The sequence below is a fragment of the Indicator indicator genome, chromosome 14 (genome assembly GCF_027791375.1).
Source record: "Indicator indicator isolate 239-I01 chromosome 14, UM_Iind_1.1, whole genome shotgun sequence".
Lineage (NCBI taxonomy): Eukaryota > Metazoa > Chordata > Aves > Piciformes > Indicatoridae > Indicator > Indicator indicator.
Window position 1 is genome coordinate 10,659,311 of NC_072023.1, and position 19,431 is coordinate 10,678,741.

At 38.7% G+C, this 19,431-nt stretch overlaps 1 protein-coding gene across 3 annotated transcripts in view; it reads left to right on the top strand.

Annotated features, from left to right (window-relative positions):
• Window positions 1-19,431, top strand: part of LARGE1 (LARGE xylosyl- and glucuronyltransferase 1) — a 189,219-nt gene that overhangs the window by 132,709 nt on the left and 37,079 nt on the right. For all 3 annotated transcript variants that reach the window (XM_054386620.1, XM_054386621.1, XM_054386622.1), the window contains exons 7-8: window positions 14,006-14,118; window positions 15,592-15,717. In XM_054386620.1, coding sequence (XP_054242595.1) covers window positions 14,006-14,118; window positions 15,592-15,717 — 239 coding nt within the window. The remainder of the gene's footprint in view (window positions 1-14,005; window positions 14,119-15,591; window positions 15,718-19,431) is intronic.

A 19,431-nucleotide genomic window follows, 5' to 3' on the forward strand; every position in this document is an offset into this window, starting at 1 on the left:
CCCATGAATTCAGCCTACTCACAACTTCTTTCTTCAGACAACTCACCTGTACTTACAAAAATCTATGTAGTTTTAGAAAGAAACCCAGAAGGTAGATAATGAATTGAGGATTGGCAAGTGATCATGAGAACTGGAGTGATGTTTATTTCAAGTACATGGAACAAGAGGTCTCTGTGTGAAACAGTGTAACCTCTGAGAAGCAACAGTGATATTGACAGGATCAGTAGCATTTACTGTAATTTTCTTAAATGAATTCATTGTTTGCCTCAGTAATCTAGCAGAGATTGGAGGTATAAATCTCTGAAGAAACATGAAATACTAAGTGAAACTGGGGCTTGTTTGATGTGTTCAGTAAATTAAAATAAATTGACACTAAACACAACACTGTGGCCAAGGAAGATTCAGAAAACTAAATGGGGGAGGTGGGCAGGAAAGAGGCAATAACTCTAAGCAAAACACTCATGAAAGACAGTGGCCAGGAAAGGAAAGACTCAGAAATTCAAGTGTTTAGAGTTGTACTTAGGAACAGTAAAAGGACCCCAAAGCCCTGAAACTTTAATGAACTGAACTAGCTGGATCAGGGGAAACTCTTACTCTTGGGAGAGTGTTTACAACAGGCTAAGATACAATTCTAAGAAAAATGATTTTTACGTGAGCCCGTTCGACCAGACTCAGCTCTGGCAGATTTGATGCAAAAGCTCCCCTCACAGTCAAAATTTTTCCACTGCTTCCTCCCAATTTCTGGAGCAAACAATTTATATTTCATTCTTACCTTTCTATGTCTGAGCCTCTCTGGACCACATATAGGTTGGGGGGAGTCCCAGAAGGCAGATACATTAAAGCTTAAGGTGTGTTTGTTCCTTCTCCACCAGCTCTTTAAACCCAGTAAGCATGTGCATTTTCCTGTTCCTGTGTGCCCAAGCCAAATCTCCTGACAGCCAATACAGATTTTCAAGGAAATATTTTATTTGGTTGTTTTTCATCCTTCTTCCTCATTTGCACAGGCAACTCATGCTTTAGTCCATGATAATACAATCTTAGGAAAACCAGACCAAACTCAAAAGTCACTTCAGTAGCAATTTAATTAGTGTTTAAAATGTTCTTTGTTTGAGATAACACTCCCTTTCTCAAGCCATTTTAAACACATTTCCTTCTTTACCACAAAGGTACCCTTCTTTTCCTGTACCTCATTTGACAACACTCAGTAAGCTGCTTAATCAAATACTTTCTGTATTCATCATCCACTCCATTTTGCTTGTCTGTGTTGAGATTAACTCTTTCAGACGTATCATGCATTAGTAAAGCACACTTTTCTCTACATATAATCTGTGTGGCCTTTCACCAACTAAAGTGTGCTTTCTAAAGTATTGCTTGAGCTGCAGTATGATTTTTCTCTTTACAGATGTTAAACTGACATCTGCAGAATTGCACTGTATGGTTTGATGTTCATTTCTGGAATAACAGTCATCTGAGTCCTCAGAAAAATATCTCATCAAAGACATTCTAAATGTAAAAACTTTTAGCACTTTGTCTGCCTTATGCTTTCTGTCATGGTGGAGGATAACTTTTAAAAGCAGTTTCTGGTGACTGTTGCCATGATTTCAGGCCACTGCTTTCGCTGATGTGAATCACCCCTGGCTGCTTTGACTTTAGTGCAGCAGGGCAAACCTGGAAATGGACTCCATGCCTTTCAAATGGAATTTTAGGATGGATCTGTGCCTGTGATTTGGGAGCCAGGGGGACATTTTTAAAAACTTTGTCTCAGAGGATTTCAGTCTTCTAAACTACAGAAGGGAGATCTGAGGGTTTGAGGCTCCTCTGAAATACACTGCCTCAGTACAACTACGAGGCACTGTCAGGAAGTGTCTCAACAGCTTGAGCTGAGGATTCATACTCCCACACTGAGAAATGTCACATTACCAAATTTGTGGATTGGGAACAGAAGGGAATGGCTAGCACCTAACAATTACCAGGCTACGTGTGCGCTGTGCGTTATTACTCCCATGTTTGTAATGACTGGAAGAATACTAGTGTGAATGTCTTCCCTTTGTTGCTTGCTTGAAAAGAAGGACCTATGGAAGATGAATTGTAAATGGGAAGCATATGTTATGTCATTTTTGCATAATATTTAACAATTGTGGCAAGCGTAGGACAGTCTGTTTACATGAAATCAGAGTGGATCACTTTGTTGTGCTCCTTTGTGATACTGTAGATCTTAGTGTGGAAAGCAAATGGTTTGCTTGTGGTCCTGCACTGAAACAAGATAGCCCCGTTCACCTGAGCTCCCCAGGCTTCTGCTCACAATATTATGATAATGAATCTGATGTTAAGAAGTGCTGAGCACTTTCAGTTTAATTAGACATTGGTGGTTTTCAGGAATATTCACAATTAATGGTTTAAATAGTTGTCGTTGCTTAGTTCTGGATAAATCTTTTGTCAAAATGCTATTTTCCCCATGAAAGAATCCGAATGACATAACAGCCATCTGAATAGAGCACTAACACTTTGCTTTGTGGTGTAAAAAAGGTGTATAGTAGTTGCTTGAGAGAGGAGACTTTTTCCAAATTGTCTACGTGAATTAAGAGTTCTATAAATTTGTGGTTTAATAGGACCTCTAAATAGCCACTGTCAGGGCTTGACTCATTTTAGCCATGCCCTCTCTAAAAGCTGTTGCAGTATTTCTATCTCCCATTACATAAAACTTTAGTCACATTTGGTACAGAAGCTGATATCATTAGGTTTGGCTGTAAGTTCAGGAGCCTTTGCAAACAGATGGAAAATTACATTTTAATGTTAACCAATAAAAAAATTAAGTCCAACACCAATGTCAAGGCAAAAAGTGGCACTTTCTTCACCTACTCAGATTCACACTGCACCAGCTTTTTGAATTAGGTTGTTCCTTCTTGAAGATACTGTGCACTCATTCAGTGAATATTGTTGTCAGTTCAAAGCATACTGATACACACGTGCTTTATAATGCATAAAGATGCATTCAAAGTACAGACATCATACACATTGTACAGGTAGTGGTTTAGAAAGTGCCAGCATATTGTTGCTTTTAGACTCAACAGGAAGTGTCAGTCTCTTTGTGTCAATGATGGGAGGCTAAAATGATATTTCTGCTTTTGATGACCACCTCCCTATCTGTGTTGGCTGTAATCTGTAGCTTACGCTTCAAAATAAGCTTAGAGCTGACTGTCATCAGAGTGGCTTTCTTTCCAGTCTTTCTCATGCAGTTTCTAAAGCAGGTGATGTACTGAGAACTTGTTTACAGCATGCTTGACATTTCTGCAGTGAGGGTCAATACATATTTGATTTCAAAAATGGTGTCTCTACTTTGAGGGCCCTGTCCATGGAGTAATGGCATTGCTGTGACTGAATTAGTCTACTGTTCATTGCATTCTCTGAGATACATCCTCTGCCCTTTAGCAATTGAATCTATCAGACCCTGCAATAACTGGTTTTAAAAAAAAACCCAGCACTTTACATTCTTTGAAACACTGAAAACTTTTTATCTCCTAAGAAACCTGCAATTCAAAAAACAGTGGCATTCAGACAATCCATACTAGATTTTAGTTTCCATTGTACTGGGGCAAATGAAAAGTATTTCTTTTTACTTTATTAAATTGCCCTACTTTGGGGTTTTTTACTCATCTGAGTTCATAATGTAAAAGTCTCCATGTAATATATGTAAATAGGACATGTGTGTGTGTGTGTACTATTCCAGTCTAATGATGTAAAGAATCATTCTGGAATGTGGTATTTTTAGCTTGATCAAGACAGTTCTTTGTGTGAACATACATAGCTCAATGAGCAATTATGTTGTCCAGCACACTTGAAGTACCCTCTCCTTATTGAAGAAGAACCATCATTAGCAGGTTGAATTTAGATGAAAGACTTTCACATAAAAGCTTAGTAGAGATACCCAGGTGCTTAAACTTTGGACAAAAGCTTCTATTATATTACAAGAGAACCCCAGACAAATGCATACTAATAGTAAAACCAGTACTTTTTCTTCTGAAGTGCAAGTTCACTTTCCAGCTTCTCATTGTGCTCACAAAAGTGATTGTAAGAACTGTAAAGACAGCTCCTTTTTGTAGATAGAGAAACAAAGAGTTTAGCCATAGTCTCAAAGCAAAGAAAGGTATCACAGTTGAACTCCATCTTCGAACTCTAACAAGTAGGTGGTGCCTGTCAGAGAAAGCAGCAGAGTAACTAAGATTCTTTCTATACACTTGTGTCAGAATTGTCACCTCTAAGAGACTGCCAACAGAAAAGCAGTTGATTTTTGTCAGTCAGATCCTTCTCTAGTGCTATTTGCTACAGAAATGACTGCATGTTAATTGGTTTTGTGTTAGGGCAAAATAGGTTCACAACAAACCTTTGCAGGTAAAGAGGAGCGATTCTTCCCCTTTACACTGTTGTGAGAATTCACCTTGAATACTGTGTCCAGTTCTGGTGTCCCCATCATAAGAGGGACACAGACCTGTTGGAGTGAGTCCAGAGGAGGGCCACAAAGATGATCCAAGGACTAGAACACCTCTGCTATGAGGATAGGCTGAGTGAGCTGGAGTTGTTCAACCTAGAGAAGAGAAGACTCCAGGGCGACGTTATAGCTTTCCTCCAATACCTGAAGAGATCCTGCAGGAAGGCTGGAGAGGGATTTTTCATAAGGATGTCTAGCAATAGGACAAGGGGGAATGGTTTTAAGGTGAGGGAGAGTAGGATTAGACTGGATTTTAGGAAGAAATTCTTCAGTGCAATGGTGGTAAGACTCTGAAATAGATTGCTCAGGGAGGTTGCCTCCTCCCTGGGGCAGGGCAGATGAGGCCTTGAGCAGCCAAGTCTAGTTGAGAGGCATCCCTGCCCATGGCAGGGAGGTTGGAGTAGATAATCTCTAATGTCCCTTCCAACCTAAGGAAGAGACTTTTGAGAATGAAGAATCTGCAAAATTGAGTGCACCCTGATACCTCAGAAGCAGCAGCTCAGTTCTTTCTCCATTATCTTAATTCTGTCTCTATGTTCAACTGCATCTTGACTTGTAACTATTCCTGCTGTAGCTCCTCAACCTTCCCTCCTTCACCTCTCTTTGTCATACTGAGCCAGGGAGGACAGCAGCACCTCACTGATATATATACAGTCAGTTTCTACTCAGGGTTTTAGAAGAGATGGCAAAAAGAGAAGGTTTCCCAGATAGAATCATGGAATTATATGGTCAAGTCATAATGGATCACCAGAGATCTTATCCTCTTCCCACTGAAAGCAAACTCAGGTTCTGCACGTGTATTCTCTTTACACAAACTCCTCCTTGTGTTTCTGTTGTGAACTCAATCCTGTCTCTCTGTTAATAGAAGGGAAATGGTCATGGATAGAAGATTGACCTGTAGCTGACCTTTGGGTGAAATCATTGCATTGAAGCACATTGTGTTTCCTGTTTATTAAAAGATGCTATGGTTAATTTTCAATCTTGTTCATTCTGTTCTGCTGCTTTCCTTCCCCTAATCCATTTCTTAGAACGTTCTGTTCCTCCTGAATCTCATCCAGTCAATAAACTGTCCATTAAGAAAGGGGGAGGAAAGATGTTTGATCGTTTCTGAGTGCAAAACCCCAAACCCATTTGTCATCTAACTCTAAAGAAATACCTGAGAGGCTGTTTAGCCCATGAGTGACATTTACTCCCCTGTTGCTGGGGCATTAGCAGAACTCCATACCAAGAAAAGCTATGACTGTACCCATCCCTACAATTAGCCTTGTGGACTACTGTTAACATTAGAAGGCAGCCAAAATAATTACTGGCTGCACAGGGTGCATTTTCCCTGTTCACATAGTCCAAAGTGGAAACCTTGTAACTTTGTTGACATTTTGACCTCTCTTAAATAAGATGCCTTTTGTGAGCATCAAAAACATTTTTTGCTGCTTTCTGAGAAAGAAAAAAAAAATGGATAAGCATCCCGAAAAAGGATATAAATGCCAGATTCTTGCTTTCAAATAAGCCTGAGTTAATTTACAGGAACTGAAGATCATGAAACAGGTTTGTTGCCTGGGATGATGGAAAACCTGTCAAGGGGGAAAAAAAAAAAAGGGGGGGAGTGTAACTTGATGATAGTTCACTCCAGGAAGTATTTCTGGAAGGTAGTATGGATATGGCTGCATTGTGCTTCACATCTCTTTCCAGTCCTTCAATGCTGCATCAGAAGACTTCACACTCTTTAATATGCCTACGTGCCCTGATGACATTCTCTAGTGCACACAACATAGATCATCAGTTTCGTGCTAAAAGCTCTCTGATCTAGCATGGCTCTCTCATAATACTGGACACTGAGAAATGCAAACAAAATAATAGTTACACCTGAAAAACTGAGGGAACACAACCTAGTCCCTCAGAGACATGCATGGTGTAGTATAAATGTGGCCAGCCTGCTCAGCAGAGTTAGCCCCTGATCAGAGTGTCTACAACCACTTTGTAGTTCTTGATCTGGGTGCTAGGGATCACCTCTTGAAGTGGATATATTTTTAAATGGAGTTATAGCTACTTGGCCAGGTCTGATCTCCACAGGTCAAAGATGAATGCTTCAACAAAGTTAAAAGTAAGTACTGGAAAATTGCCCATAAAGTTGGGGAAAATGGCTCCAGAAGCTTATTTGGAAGTGAGTCAAGGGATAGTTTGATCATAGGTTATTAGCATCTACAGGATAAAATAACATTTCTTAATAGAGGACTTGCCAATTTAGCAAAGGTTCAGCAAGATCAAATGACTGCAAGTTCAAAGACATGTTCAAATTAGAAATAAGGGAAGTATCCTTCATAAGAGTAATTATGCATTGGAATAACTTAGCAGTTTGTGATAGATTATCCATTATTGTAAATTTTTAAATCAAGACTGAATGTTTTGGGCGTTTTTTAGAAGTTATCCTCTAGTTAAAGCAGAAATTGATTTTGAAAAATCCTATGGTTTCTGGTATGCAAAAGCTAAAAATTATCCTTTTTGGCTTTATCACTTAAATATGTATTTAACCACAACTTTGTTTTCCTCTTGACTGAATTTACCTAGATACCCAGGCAAATGAAATGACAGATAACTGCCAAGCAAGAACTTACTGCATTTTTAGTACTGAATAGAGGCAAGGTTCTTTAAAACTTTGTAGAAATTTTCCTAATTTCCCCCATGTAATTTTTAAGTCTCACATTTCAAAGTTCTTTATATTAGGATGTGCACCTGGTCATTTTTTCACTAATATCAACTTTCGACATCTCCAACATGACTTCCAGACAGAAGAGGCACACAGAGTAACAGTTGGGTGATACTTGAACATGGCAGTGATGTGAGGCAGCTGTCCTCTGCTCCATTTAGACTGGTTATTGCCATTGTGACACAGTGTATAGAAGCTGTAACCTCCCTCCTCTCTCCCTTTGCTAGCCTGAAGTTAGAATATGTTATCTGCAATTTAAAACTTCTGAGCAAAAATTTTCACAATCTTTTGAGTTTCAAGAGAATTTAATGGTTTCCCTCTTGTGTTGTGGGTTTTTTTCCCTCCTCTCTTGGAAGCCATTGTTCTAGTTTACCAGCTAAGAAGTCCCTGGAATATTTGTTTTCCACTGTCTTTAAAATGTAAGCTCTATATCTCATCTGCTCACAAGGGTCACAGAGTGCAAAGAACTGTAAGAAAACTAAGGAGGTTTTTAAAACCCATGTGAGGAGCTTCTTCACACATGGTTTTCACCTCCTATAATTCTTTCCACGAGGTTCAGGAAACAGGTTTGATGAAGGTTATTATCCATACTGTCTTCCTTGATGTTCAAAGCATGTAGAACAGCTGGGGACAACTCTAGTTTCTCTTTCTGATGTTGCTAATATTTGTCTTTTTGCCAGCCATGTTGTTTTTCTATTACAGGATTTAGAACTTTAGCAGCAGTTTGCTCAGGAAAGTGTATTGCTTTGCGCTGTTTAGAACCTATATAAGAGAAGGCAATTCCTCCAGGTCTAGAGATGTTTGTAGTTTGCTGACTGTTGAAGTTAAGGAGGAGACAGCATTACTTAGCAAGGTGGTCTTTAAGTAGCAGAATTTTTCCATCATAGCTGTCCTAGAAGTCTTATGACTCATGACTCCTCTCCTGTAAACCTTTTAGACTCCTGAATCCATAGAAGCCTTTGGGGCTTTAAGAAAGCTGGCGAATTTCACCAGAAATGGAGGTCATTAAAGAGAAGATACAGAGCATGTGTATATTTTTTCCTATTGTTCAGAAAGAATAGCATCTAAACAACAAAGACACAATTAGAACACTAGGAACTTCTGAGCTACACTCAGTAGCTCTCTAAGAAGTTAGAATCGTGCTCCAATATATCCTTCATCTTAAGTCTGCTTAAGGAGAAACTCTCCTCTTGCATACTTTGCGAGAGAAGAAGGAAATAAAAGTGCTGCATTTCGTTAAATGGTCATCAGGAAGTGTAACCAAAATGTTGATAATGCTTCAAGAGGAACCAGGCTCTCAACAGAGTGACTGTACTACGTTTCAAAATGCGTTCTACCACAGCTTCGCTTTCAATGCATGTGCAGAGAAAACACAGACAATTGCATTCTATCACCATGCCCAGAGGGACACCCACTTTCCATTTCAAAACAGCTTCTCAGCCCTCTTCAGTTTTCTCAGAGATAAGTTCAAATGTGGAGTCATCTTTTATTCTCATTGTGCCATCCCTGCGAGTTATACTAGATTGTTTGTTTGTTTGTTTGTTTGTTTGTTTGTTTGTTTTCTACACTGTGAAATGCTTTATTGGATAGTAAGTCCAATGCATGTAAGTTCATAGTTAAGTAATGTGTCAGAATATTCCAAATAATGTGTGAGAAGTGCTTTGGTCATACTGTGTTAAAAGCTATAGACATAAGCTGTGGGTTTATTATACTAATGATATGGTTAGTCAGATTATGAGCAGCAGTTAGCTAGATGGTCTGCAAATCAAGTGAAAGGCTGAAAATGAAGACTTAAAAATTTCTTCACTGGCTTGTGGAAGTTTAGCTTGAATTCAAAATTTTTAATCCCTAGCAGCTATATACTTGTGTTTTTCTATTTGCCTTTGGTACTGTGGGTGAAGAGCAGAGGCCACAGTTAATGCTGTGGAGGTATGACCCAGTCCTTAGTAAAACTGATCATCTGGGCTCTAATTCATGAAAGACATAATCTCATTCTTAGAATTACACACTGCAACCACTCCCATTGATTTTAGGTACAATAAATTGGAATTAAAATAGCTTGCATAAATATTTGCTAGAATACTAAGCAGTCAGCAATACCATGGCAGTTCTTCTGCATTAACAGAGCTAAAAGCCCCTTTCATAGCACCTAAAACTGGAATCAAATTTTTGATGCTGAATCTATTGCACAACACACAGCAGCATATTGTTTAATATTACTTTTTTACAGCATCTAAGACTCAGTGGTTTGGTGCATGGTCTTTGGGATACTGATTGGTTATTGTAAAATCCCAATTATTTTTTTCAAAACTCATTATTGCTGTATAAATATGTTTTGAAGTGTGTCTTGCCTGTCTTTCTCAGACATTGTAATGGTATTTACTTGTCTAGATGCTTCACTGCTATAGGCTTAGTTTTGAGAAGAATTTTTAAAAACCTGTCAAGGATAGGCTCTGAGATGCTGCTCCCATAATACGGCATTGCCTCAACAGCTCACAAAAGCATCCTGTTCCACCTAAAAGAAAAAGGCAAGGTAATGCTTACAGAAAATGATCTCTCAATAGCTACATTTTTTTTTTACCCCACGGCACTGACTCTTTTTTCAGCCACCTTAAAAGGGCATTGTAATAAATTGATTGAGTTTGAAAGCTTGTCCGGCTTCACTATAACTTCTGTAACTGATTCTGTTCTATCTTAAAATGTTGTTTATTACTTCAAGCTCTACTCTATATTCCTCTCTGCATTTCAGGAAAAGCCATAGTCTGTGTTCTTGAAGAAAGAGATAGGGATGCTTGGTAGCATTCCAAGGAAATTGCTGATGTTTCAGTAAACTTTCAATTTACTATTCAGAAAAAAATGAAATTAAAGATTTTGTTCTTAAGCAGATTAACAAAAAAAGAAAAAGGCCTGGACTATTTTGCTGAGATGACTTGAAGCATCTACTGAAACCATTGCTTAGACAAAGCATTGCAAAGTCAAAAAAAAAAAATGAATCACAAAATAGAAAAAAGAAAAAACTTCAGGTGATCCCTACAGGTTTGCTACAGGCAGAATTAAACATTTATTTTAATATTTATTTCCCAACTGAAATTTTTACACCAAATATATTAGTTCAGGTTTTGGTTTTGTTTTTTTTTTTGCCTTGTTTTCTCCAATCTTTTCACTAAATTCCTTTTTTTTATTTTGTTTTGGGTTTTTAGGTTGGCTTTTTTTCCTCTGTGTCTGAAATTTCATTTTTTGAGAAACTCCTTTGTTTGTTTGTTTGCTTTCCTGTTTGCTTGAGCAATTCCGAATGTCAGATTTCAGTAGTTCAAGAAAAGTCACATCAAGCAAGGGGAGAAAATGCCACTCAGATAGAAACTAGACTAGGATATGTTCCACCGGTTTAATGATAAAGCATTACTTTTCCAAGAGCTCTTTGTGATATTTGCATCTCTGTATATGCCTTAACTGTTTGTTTCCTCAGGATAAGGAAAATAGGGTGTTCTGTTCATAATTTGTTTAATACTCATGAGACATTTGGGTTGGCACTTTTGTCTCTTTGTTTATTTGCTCCCAAGCTTTCCCTTTGTTTTTCTCAGGTAGATCAGGACAGGAAAATGCTGCACTCATCAGAAGATGAGAAGTCTCACTGCCTGGAGCCAGATGTTCATAAAATATTCCTTTGATTTCTATTTTTTTTTTCTCTCCAGTCTCTTTCTCCCCCAGAACAGCAGCTGAGAATAAGTCCCTTTTCCCCATATGTTCAGCTGTATGTCATCTTGAATTTAGTCTGAGATTTCAGTCAATCTGACTCTGAGGAAAGTGGCTCCTGAGGCAAATATTTCCCTTTCCTTATTTCAGACACTATGCCTGCAAACTAACTGCACAGATTGGAGTTAGTTCATTTGTTATGTTTGCCTTTGGTAACAGAACAATATAAAAGTGAAACTGAAGGGCAAAAGGTAATTTTTCCTCGGCATGGACTATTTAAAAGTTCCCAACACACATGTTTTTGCACTAAATAACACTAATTAGATGAATTCTTCTTTTAGCAGGAATATCTTGTTCTCAGCAATACTAACAAATAAATGCTTAAACTTGCTATAAATATTTGCCAGTAGTTATTTTTACAGCAGCAGTAAATTAGAATTCCACAGCACAAGAAGCCCTGAACAGAGGCAGTGCAAAAGTGTTAAACCTAAGCCTGTAGGTGAATTCAAGTAGTAATCACATAAAAATTAGTCTTGACTACTCACATTAAAAGCTTGTGAGTATTTTCAATAGCTATGATTGCATCATAATTTAATACATTCTTTCTCACATACATTCCAGTTTTTCCACCCCATCTGCCTCTTTTACTCTCAGCTGCTAGCGTGATAGCCCCTCAGGACAGCATAATCTCTTTAGCTGCAATGCCATAATCTGCTGCTAACATAGGAGTGGAAGACAACAACAACAACAGAAAAAAAGGTGAATACAGCACATACTAAAGCATTTCCTCTTTTCCTCCTCAGACTTGAGGCTTAAAGAAATAAAGAAAAAGAATTTTATTGTCATTACAGTTAACTGAATCATACAATTACTCTTTATTTCTCTTTATTAAGAATCTCTGCAGTTGTATTTCACTCTTGAAACAAAGCTGACAAATCTTGCCAACTGGAAAAAATCCACTGTCAAAGTGGAGCTCTTCTCACCCAGTTTATTGCTGCAGCACAAGGAACTTGTTTCACATTGATCTAGAGTTTCAGACAGTGCACAGTGGCTCCCTTAGAAGCTAATGTACGCATACTGCAGACTCCAAATAAGCTTTGCTTATGCTGGAGAGAAGACAAACCCACTGGCAGAAATACGTTGTAGCATGTTGTGACAATACCTCCCTTTCCAATACAACAGCTGGAAGCAGAAAGGTTGACTGAAGATGAAAGAGGATCCCTCCAGTATAGGTTCCAGCATCCTTGGGAACCAGATGGACTGAAAAGGAAAACAGAACTAAAATAGCCCACAAAATTCACTGCTAGAAGAGGTTTTCCTTTTATTCATGGCACCATCAGGTTTTACTAGACAGGAATTTGCCATGTCATAGAAACTGAAGATAGAAATTAACTGGAATCACCTTTGTTCTCTCCCAAGCAGTGCAGGATTGTTCTAGGTATAATATCTAATTTTTGTGTAGTCTGAATATCTAATTTTTGTGTAGGCTGATTTTAAAAACCTCATGAAATAAAGCATTTTATCTGCCATTTTTAGGTTATTTCACCACAACAGTTTTAAAACAAATTTTCTTGAGTATTCAGACTACACTTCATTTCTTATTCTCATTACTTTTAGTTTTATCATCTTAGACTCCCTCAGGCAGCTTTTCCCAGTGCCTGCTTTTTGGCATTTCATATTCTTCTGTGTAGCTGTTATGTTTCTCTACAGTTGCCCTGATATGTTTTTGTAAGACCTCGTTTAATGTCACTTGCAGATGTCATTACTATTCTGTTCACTTCCTCCTTCCACTAATGAAGATGTGAAACAACACAGAACCTTTCACTGCTCTTGCTAGGTCCTTCTTGTCAACCTGTGAGGCTGCTGTTTGTCAGGACTCTTTCTTTATGGTCCTTTACTTTGTGTTCATTCCCCATGACAGTGCTCTTATCTAAGTCTTTCTGAATTAATTTTTCAAGTAAAATTTTCTGAGACACCGTAGAAAAGCTTTCACTGAAGCTTCGTTGCTTCTGCTCTTTTCCCATCTTCTACCCTAGGGATTTTGTCCAGACAAAAAGCAACTAAGGAATTACAATGCATACTCATTTTCCCCACTTCCAGTGCAACTTTCCAATCTGAGGATCCTGATTTATGAACACTTGCTGCCTTAAAAGCAGGCACTCTCAAAGACTAAACACTAACCAGCATTGGTAAGCTGTAACTCAGAAAGGTTTTAAGGATTGCAATCAGATGTGTCAGGTGCTTAACTTCGTACTAGGTGGAGTAAGGGCTGCTGTTTCATTTTACTCAGTAAATATTAAAGGCCAGATTTCATCCTGCACACATGAGTAGAAGGTTTTATATGAGTGACAAAATTATCTTTGTCTCAGCATAGTCTTGATTTCAGGCCGGATATAAATCAATTTAAACAGTGTTATTTTGGAAGAAGCAAATCTCTGTTTAGTGTGACAGTGGCAGAAATGGAGTTATACTAGATAAATCAGGATTGTATCCACCCTTTTCCTAGGAGACAGTGCCTTGACAGACTATTCTCTTGCAGCTTGCAGCTTTTCAGTATGAGTGGAGGGGCTTATTTTGGAGTGCTGACAGGTTCCTTCTTTCTTTCCTTCTAGTAAGATATCGTCTAATTCCCTTTGGAATGGTAATGATCTTTGGATGGAGTTAGACTCCATCATGTGGATCACCTGCACTGGTTCATTTTGTAAGGAATAATCCTAATGTTGATGATGTCATCATGAAAAGAAGCTTTATCTGTTTAGGACACTGATAACTAGAAAAACAGTATCCTCCTCCTGCTTCTCTTCTTCCCAGTTTCACTTCTTTTCAGCTACTTAGCCTTCTTGCAAACTTATATAACCTAACATTCATCAGTATGTCATCTCTCCATTTCTTCTCTGCAGCCTCAGGGGTTAAGAAAAACTTTATCCTAGTGACATTTTGAAATCTGAAGCTTTTTTTAGTCAACCTTCTGTGTCAGCAGAGGGTAAGGACTGTAGTTACCACTGATGCATCTCAGCTCATGTCTTTTTTTTAACTGCTGTGTTAGCACACAGATATGATGGGGTTTGACTGGCATGTGGCATCATGGCTTCTCTTTTTCTCTTCCCTGTGTTCTCCTTCAGGGGTTATCTTGTTGCTTCTCGATAAGTTAAGGAAGATGAAATGGGAGCAGATGTGGAGACTCACAGCAGAGCGGGAGTTAATGAGCATGTTATCCACTTCACTGGCTGACCAGGTGAGTAGGACATTGTAGATGGGTGGTACAAGCACTACTCCATGGATTGAAAAGGAAAAAGGTCTAGGGAATGAGATGTGGCAAAGGCAGAGAAAAGATATGTCCCTGTAGTCACCGTTTGTTTAATCGTTGTGGGGGAAATGTGTAAGAGAGGGATGGAGATTTGCTCATGAGGTTTTTCTTACTACACTGACACTTTTACCTGCTCTGCACAGATGACTCAGGAGATAGATAAATGGGGTCTCCAAGCTTTAATTTTCTGTCCTCCTTTCTTTAACATAAAACTTTTCAGACACTGGAAGTAAAAAAATACTGTCTTTTCCTACTAGTTATAGTCTAAGCAGACTTTAGTTTTAAGAATCTTCAATACTTTACTCTTTCTGGCAGATGAATCCCAGCAGTTTTTTAGTGTGCTCCTTGCCACAACACCCCTGTAAAGATAAAAGTGCTACATCCTCCTGCCACAGATGGGAAACTGAGGCCAAGAGTAGAAACAAACAGCGTGCCTCCACACAGAAATGCATATTTACTCTCTTTGTACTTCCTGCCAGCTCTCACTTTTATAATCCAGAAACCCTGTTAATGTAGTATGGGACCTGAACAACAACTTCAATCTATTCACTCAATACAGTATCATATTTAGATATTTCTACTGCTTCTAAGCTACATCTGGCTTATGACCAGCCACCACTAAGAAAACACACTGCTTACTGTGCACACGTTGATGTGCATTTGTGCACAGTGCTCTTACAGGTTGATGCAAAAGCTGATGAAGTTCATCAAAAATATTGCAGCTTCACTGTCTTTTCAGTCAGGTCATGAGCTGCTGACTTAATACCTTCATGAGGCAGAATTTTGCAGGGTAGACCAATTTACTTATGTCTTGCCCTAAAACCTTAACCACAAGACTGTCCTTGTAACTTACTTCTCCAACTGGATGGCTGCATAGAGGCAGAACACATTGAGTCCTTCATGATAAAGGCTGTTCTGCCCTTCCCATGAAATACCTAGAATTCTTGTTGCAACAATGAAGTGCTAGCTAAAATCCCACACAGTAATTCACCTTGAAGCAGAATGCCAGAACCGTTTTCATCTCCTTTATTGAAGTGATGCAGTACTTACTAACAGCAGGCAGTTTATCATTTACTGCATATTACTCTCCCTGGTGACTAGAAGAGGAACCACATCTCTTCCCAGCAGGACAAGATACATGTTTTGAAAACTTTACTGGAGTCCATTAGTTCTGTGTGTCAGGCAAGCCTATTCCTCTGGTTCAGACCTACACATCACCCTTTAGATTGATAGTACCCTCTTTGGAAACAGAATTACAAATCAAAGCTTGCAGAGTTCAGCTCATGTAACCAAGCGCATTTCTACCTGTGAGGGGAAAGGACAGTCAGGTCAGAAGAGGGGTGGGGATCACCTCATTGTAGAAGCAATGTACCCAACTGTTTCTCTGGTTTTGTCTGATAGGATATCTTCAATGCAGTCATCAAACAAAATCCATTCCTTGTCTACCAACTCCCATGTTTCTGGAATGTGCAGCTGTCTGATCACACCCGTTCAGAGCAGTGCTACAGAGATGTGTCTGACCTGAAGGTATGTTTCACTGGAGGTTGAATAGGTGGTATCATTTGGGACAGAGGATGGAGGACTATGCTATAACAGAAAGAAGGCATCCCTAAAGTAGAGGGAAAGCAAAGACATGCAGTTTATGAGGACACCCAAGCAGGAGCAGCAAATATGACTTTGGTTTTGTACATTTTGACTGCTGGAAAAGATGCCTCTGAGTTTGGCAAGGTGTTAGAGAAGTGCTTCACCTTCTTGCATTCTGTACCTGTCACTATGCCACTACACCTTACTGCTGAGTTCCTATTGTTGTCCCAGTTCTTGGCTCTTCCTAGTCAAAGAAAACCAATTTTTTTTACTGGACAAGTTTGAAATTCTTTAGGCAACATCATTGAAGAGAGTGAAATTCACAAAGAGACTTGGCCAGACTCTAGCTAGCAATAATTAACTAAAATTGAAAGACCTTGCACATTTCATATTCAGCCACACTGCCACTCATTGTTCCAGGATTTTTTCTGTAAAAAATGTAATAAAATAAAGCTGTAGTACCAGTTCAATAGCAATTTTTCCACTATTGTCAAGCAGAATATAAAAGCACAATGGATTTGAACATATATGAGTAAATTTACATCAGTTGTTCTGTGTTCATTTTGAAAGGCCAGACTCAAATGTAGCATGCAAACATTTCAGAATTGAAGCTGACTGAGCTTCTACTTGGTGTGGAAAAAGCCATTGGAGCAGACTAGTGGCATCAGAACACAATATTGGGTGGTGGTTTGGAGATTCATTTTAAAATTCAGTCAAGGTTCATATACTTAATTTATGTTTTGAGAATGCTTTAGCAAATGAGGATTAAAAAAAAACACCAAACAAACAAACAACAACAAAAATCAACAAACAAACAAAAAAAAAAAGGAAAAAAAAAACCACCACCAAAGAAAGCAACAGAACTACAGAAGAGGTTGCAAGGGGGCATCTGGAGACTAACCAAACCCCACTCAAAGCAGGACCAACTTAGATCAGGCTGCTCAGCATCTTGTGCAGCATGAGCACCAAATCTTCAAAGTCTGAGATTCCACAACCTCCCTGACCCCCTCTTCAGGGTTTGACCACCCTCATCATGCAATGTATTTCCTAAATCTAACCAAATGTCCCTTTGTAGAGTAACAGCAAGAGCATTCAATTTGAACACCAGATACTGGATAAACACAGAAAATCAATCACACTTGACACACTGATTTGAAAAGCTGCACTTCCCAATAGACAGAAGGTCTGGGTTAACTGACCTGTCAAAGTTGGCAAATATTGCTTGCATTTCCCACACAAAGTATTCACAACCAACTGTTCAGGTGTGATCCTGAGAAGACATCTTTTAAAGTCAGATCAGTATACTGGTCAGTACACTGATCACTAAAAGTTTTATGATAGATGTTTGTAGGGCAGGATCAATGCATGGACTTAAAAGCATCGCAGTTTTATGTCTTACAACAAAGTGCTGGTAGACATTTTAGTTCTGTGCCCGTGTTGAGAATCATGTATGACAGCAATTGCAAGGCCTGAAATGAAAGGAGCGATGTAGTAGCAGGGTAAATGTTTTCTAAAAAGTTATTTGTTTTAAAATAGACCTCCTACCTAAGAGATATCCCACTGTTGTTCTGTGAACCCACTGAGACAGTCAGACTGAATTCATCACAAGGTTAAGACATACACATTTATATGAGAAAAAGACAAAGATACTGGAGCTAATAATTGAGAATCTAAGGCTTGGTTCAATTCTCTAACCACAGTTTGATTCATCATAGATACTCAGATGTCTGTCTGATACTGGCAGGCACAAAACAGAGCTACAGGAGACCATGCCCTTTTGGCAAGGCAGCTGATGGGCAGGCAGGATCACAGTAGGGTGCTTTCAGTGTTGCTGTATATCTGTATTTAGGCAGTTGAATTGTCATCACCATGAGCAGCTTTGGAGAGCAGTTAGGCTTTGGAGTAGACATCTGACAACTAATCAGGTAAATCTTTAGGCTGCAGTGACTGTTAGCTAATCTGCTTCAGGTGTGGGACATTTAGCTCATATGTAACAACTACAAGTAAGCATTTGACAGAAGTACCTTAGAAAAGAATTGAATCCTTTCTTCATTGTTAATTAATAAATACATGTTTACAAGTGTCACCTAGTTTTGGTTGTTTATTACCTGTATGTTGTATCACACTGCCAGTAACACTCCAGCATAGGCAACAAAGTCTGAGCTGCCTAATATCCTGCACTGGCTTTCTGGTCTGAAGTATTTAACTCAACAAGGGGTGCAAACACATAAGCAATTTCTTCAGCTGAACTGGGCTTACTCATGCTGCTAAAATTATCCCCTCAATACTGAATTGGGGCTGAAATTCTTTGCTTTGAAAGAGAGGCCAGAGCCTTATCTAGTGCACATAAGCCTCCTGGTTTCAATAAAGCTCTTCCCAGATTCAGCAGTTCAAGAACTGGCCCTCAGGCAGCGCTGTTTAAAATTCTTCAGACTATTAAAAAAAAAAAAAAAAAGACATAAACCAATTAAAGTTGTGAATTTGCATTGTGAAAATTATCAAAATTCTAGTTTTGAAAAGAAACCAGATTGTTTAATGTGTAGTTCTCTATAAAAAAGCAGCAAATGTCATTAAGCTCAAGTTAGATAATACACTCTTAAAATCACCAAAGTCATGGCATTTAGTATAAATGGTATGACACAATATATTTGGCACATCCTGTATTTTATGGTAAGACTGGAATAAGAAACAAAGTAAAGGAAACCTCCAGGGTAAGAGGGAGAGAAAGATAGATTGTGAAGTTTGTACTGGAGGATTAAGAAGGATAGCACAGGAAAGGAGGAAATGCAGGGAGAGATTTAAATTCCAAGGTGAGGCTGGTCCAGTCAAGTATTCCTCAGTCAAATAAGACTGCATTCCTCGTATCAGACTGAAAAGGCACTGTTTTATTTCCATCTGGCCTCAAAGTCTATGGGACTTGATAATTTGTCATCTCTTACACAGAACATTGTGTCAAATAAGCTTAGACCCTCAGGGCTGGCTGCTGTTCAGGGGTGGTGTGTGTATGGGTACACATACACACTTCTTTGCTGCGTTGTTCACGCTCAAGCAAACATAGGGTGGCCAGCATACTTTTTGCAGGCCTGTGGAGCACTTCAATATTTCATATTGCCTTAAGAGGGTTCTTTTTTTCTCTATATTACTAATTAATTTGCATCTCTATCCATTTTATTGAATTTTCTTTTTATGCACTGTCTTTAAGTTAGAGATGTTTGATTGATTTCTACTTCCTAGCTGTAGCTGAGCAGCATATGCAAACTTGGAAGGACTTGCATAGAGGGATCTTTGAAAAAAAGCATAAGAATAGAAATATTTATAACCAAGTTCCCTGCAGTGTTAGTGACCACTCGTTTTTATATCCAACTAGGGAAACATCAAAATAAAAATACTGTGCTCTTTTTATTCATCTAAATGCTTATTTTCCTTCTGTGTCATACTGTGTAGTTCTAGAGGCCACACTAGAATGAAGTCCGTGGGATTTGTCCATGCTGTCCATGGTGTATGGAATCAAAACCTAAGTAAAAAATTATACTTAGAGAAATCTTCCTTTTCCCACCTTGAGGGCACCTGTGTTAAGGATGCTTTGCATCAGTGAGTAATTTTAATATAAAACAAAGAATGAGTAACAGAAAGGAAATGCCCTTTAATTCCTTTTGC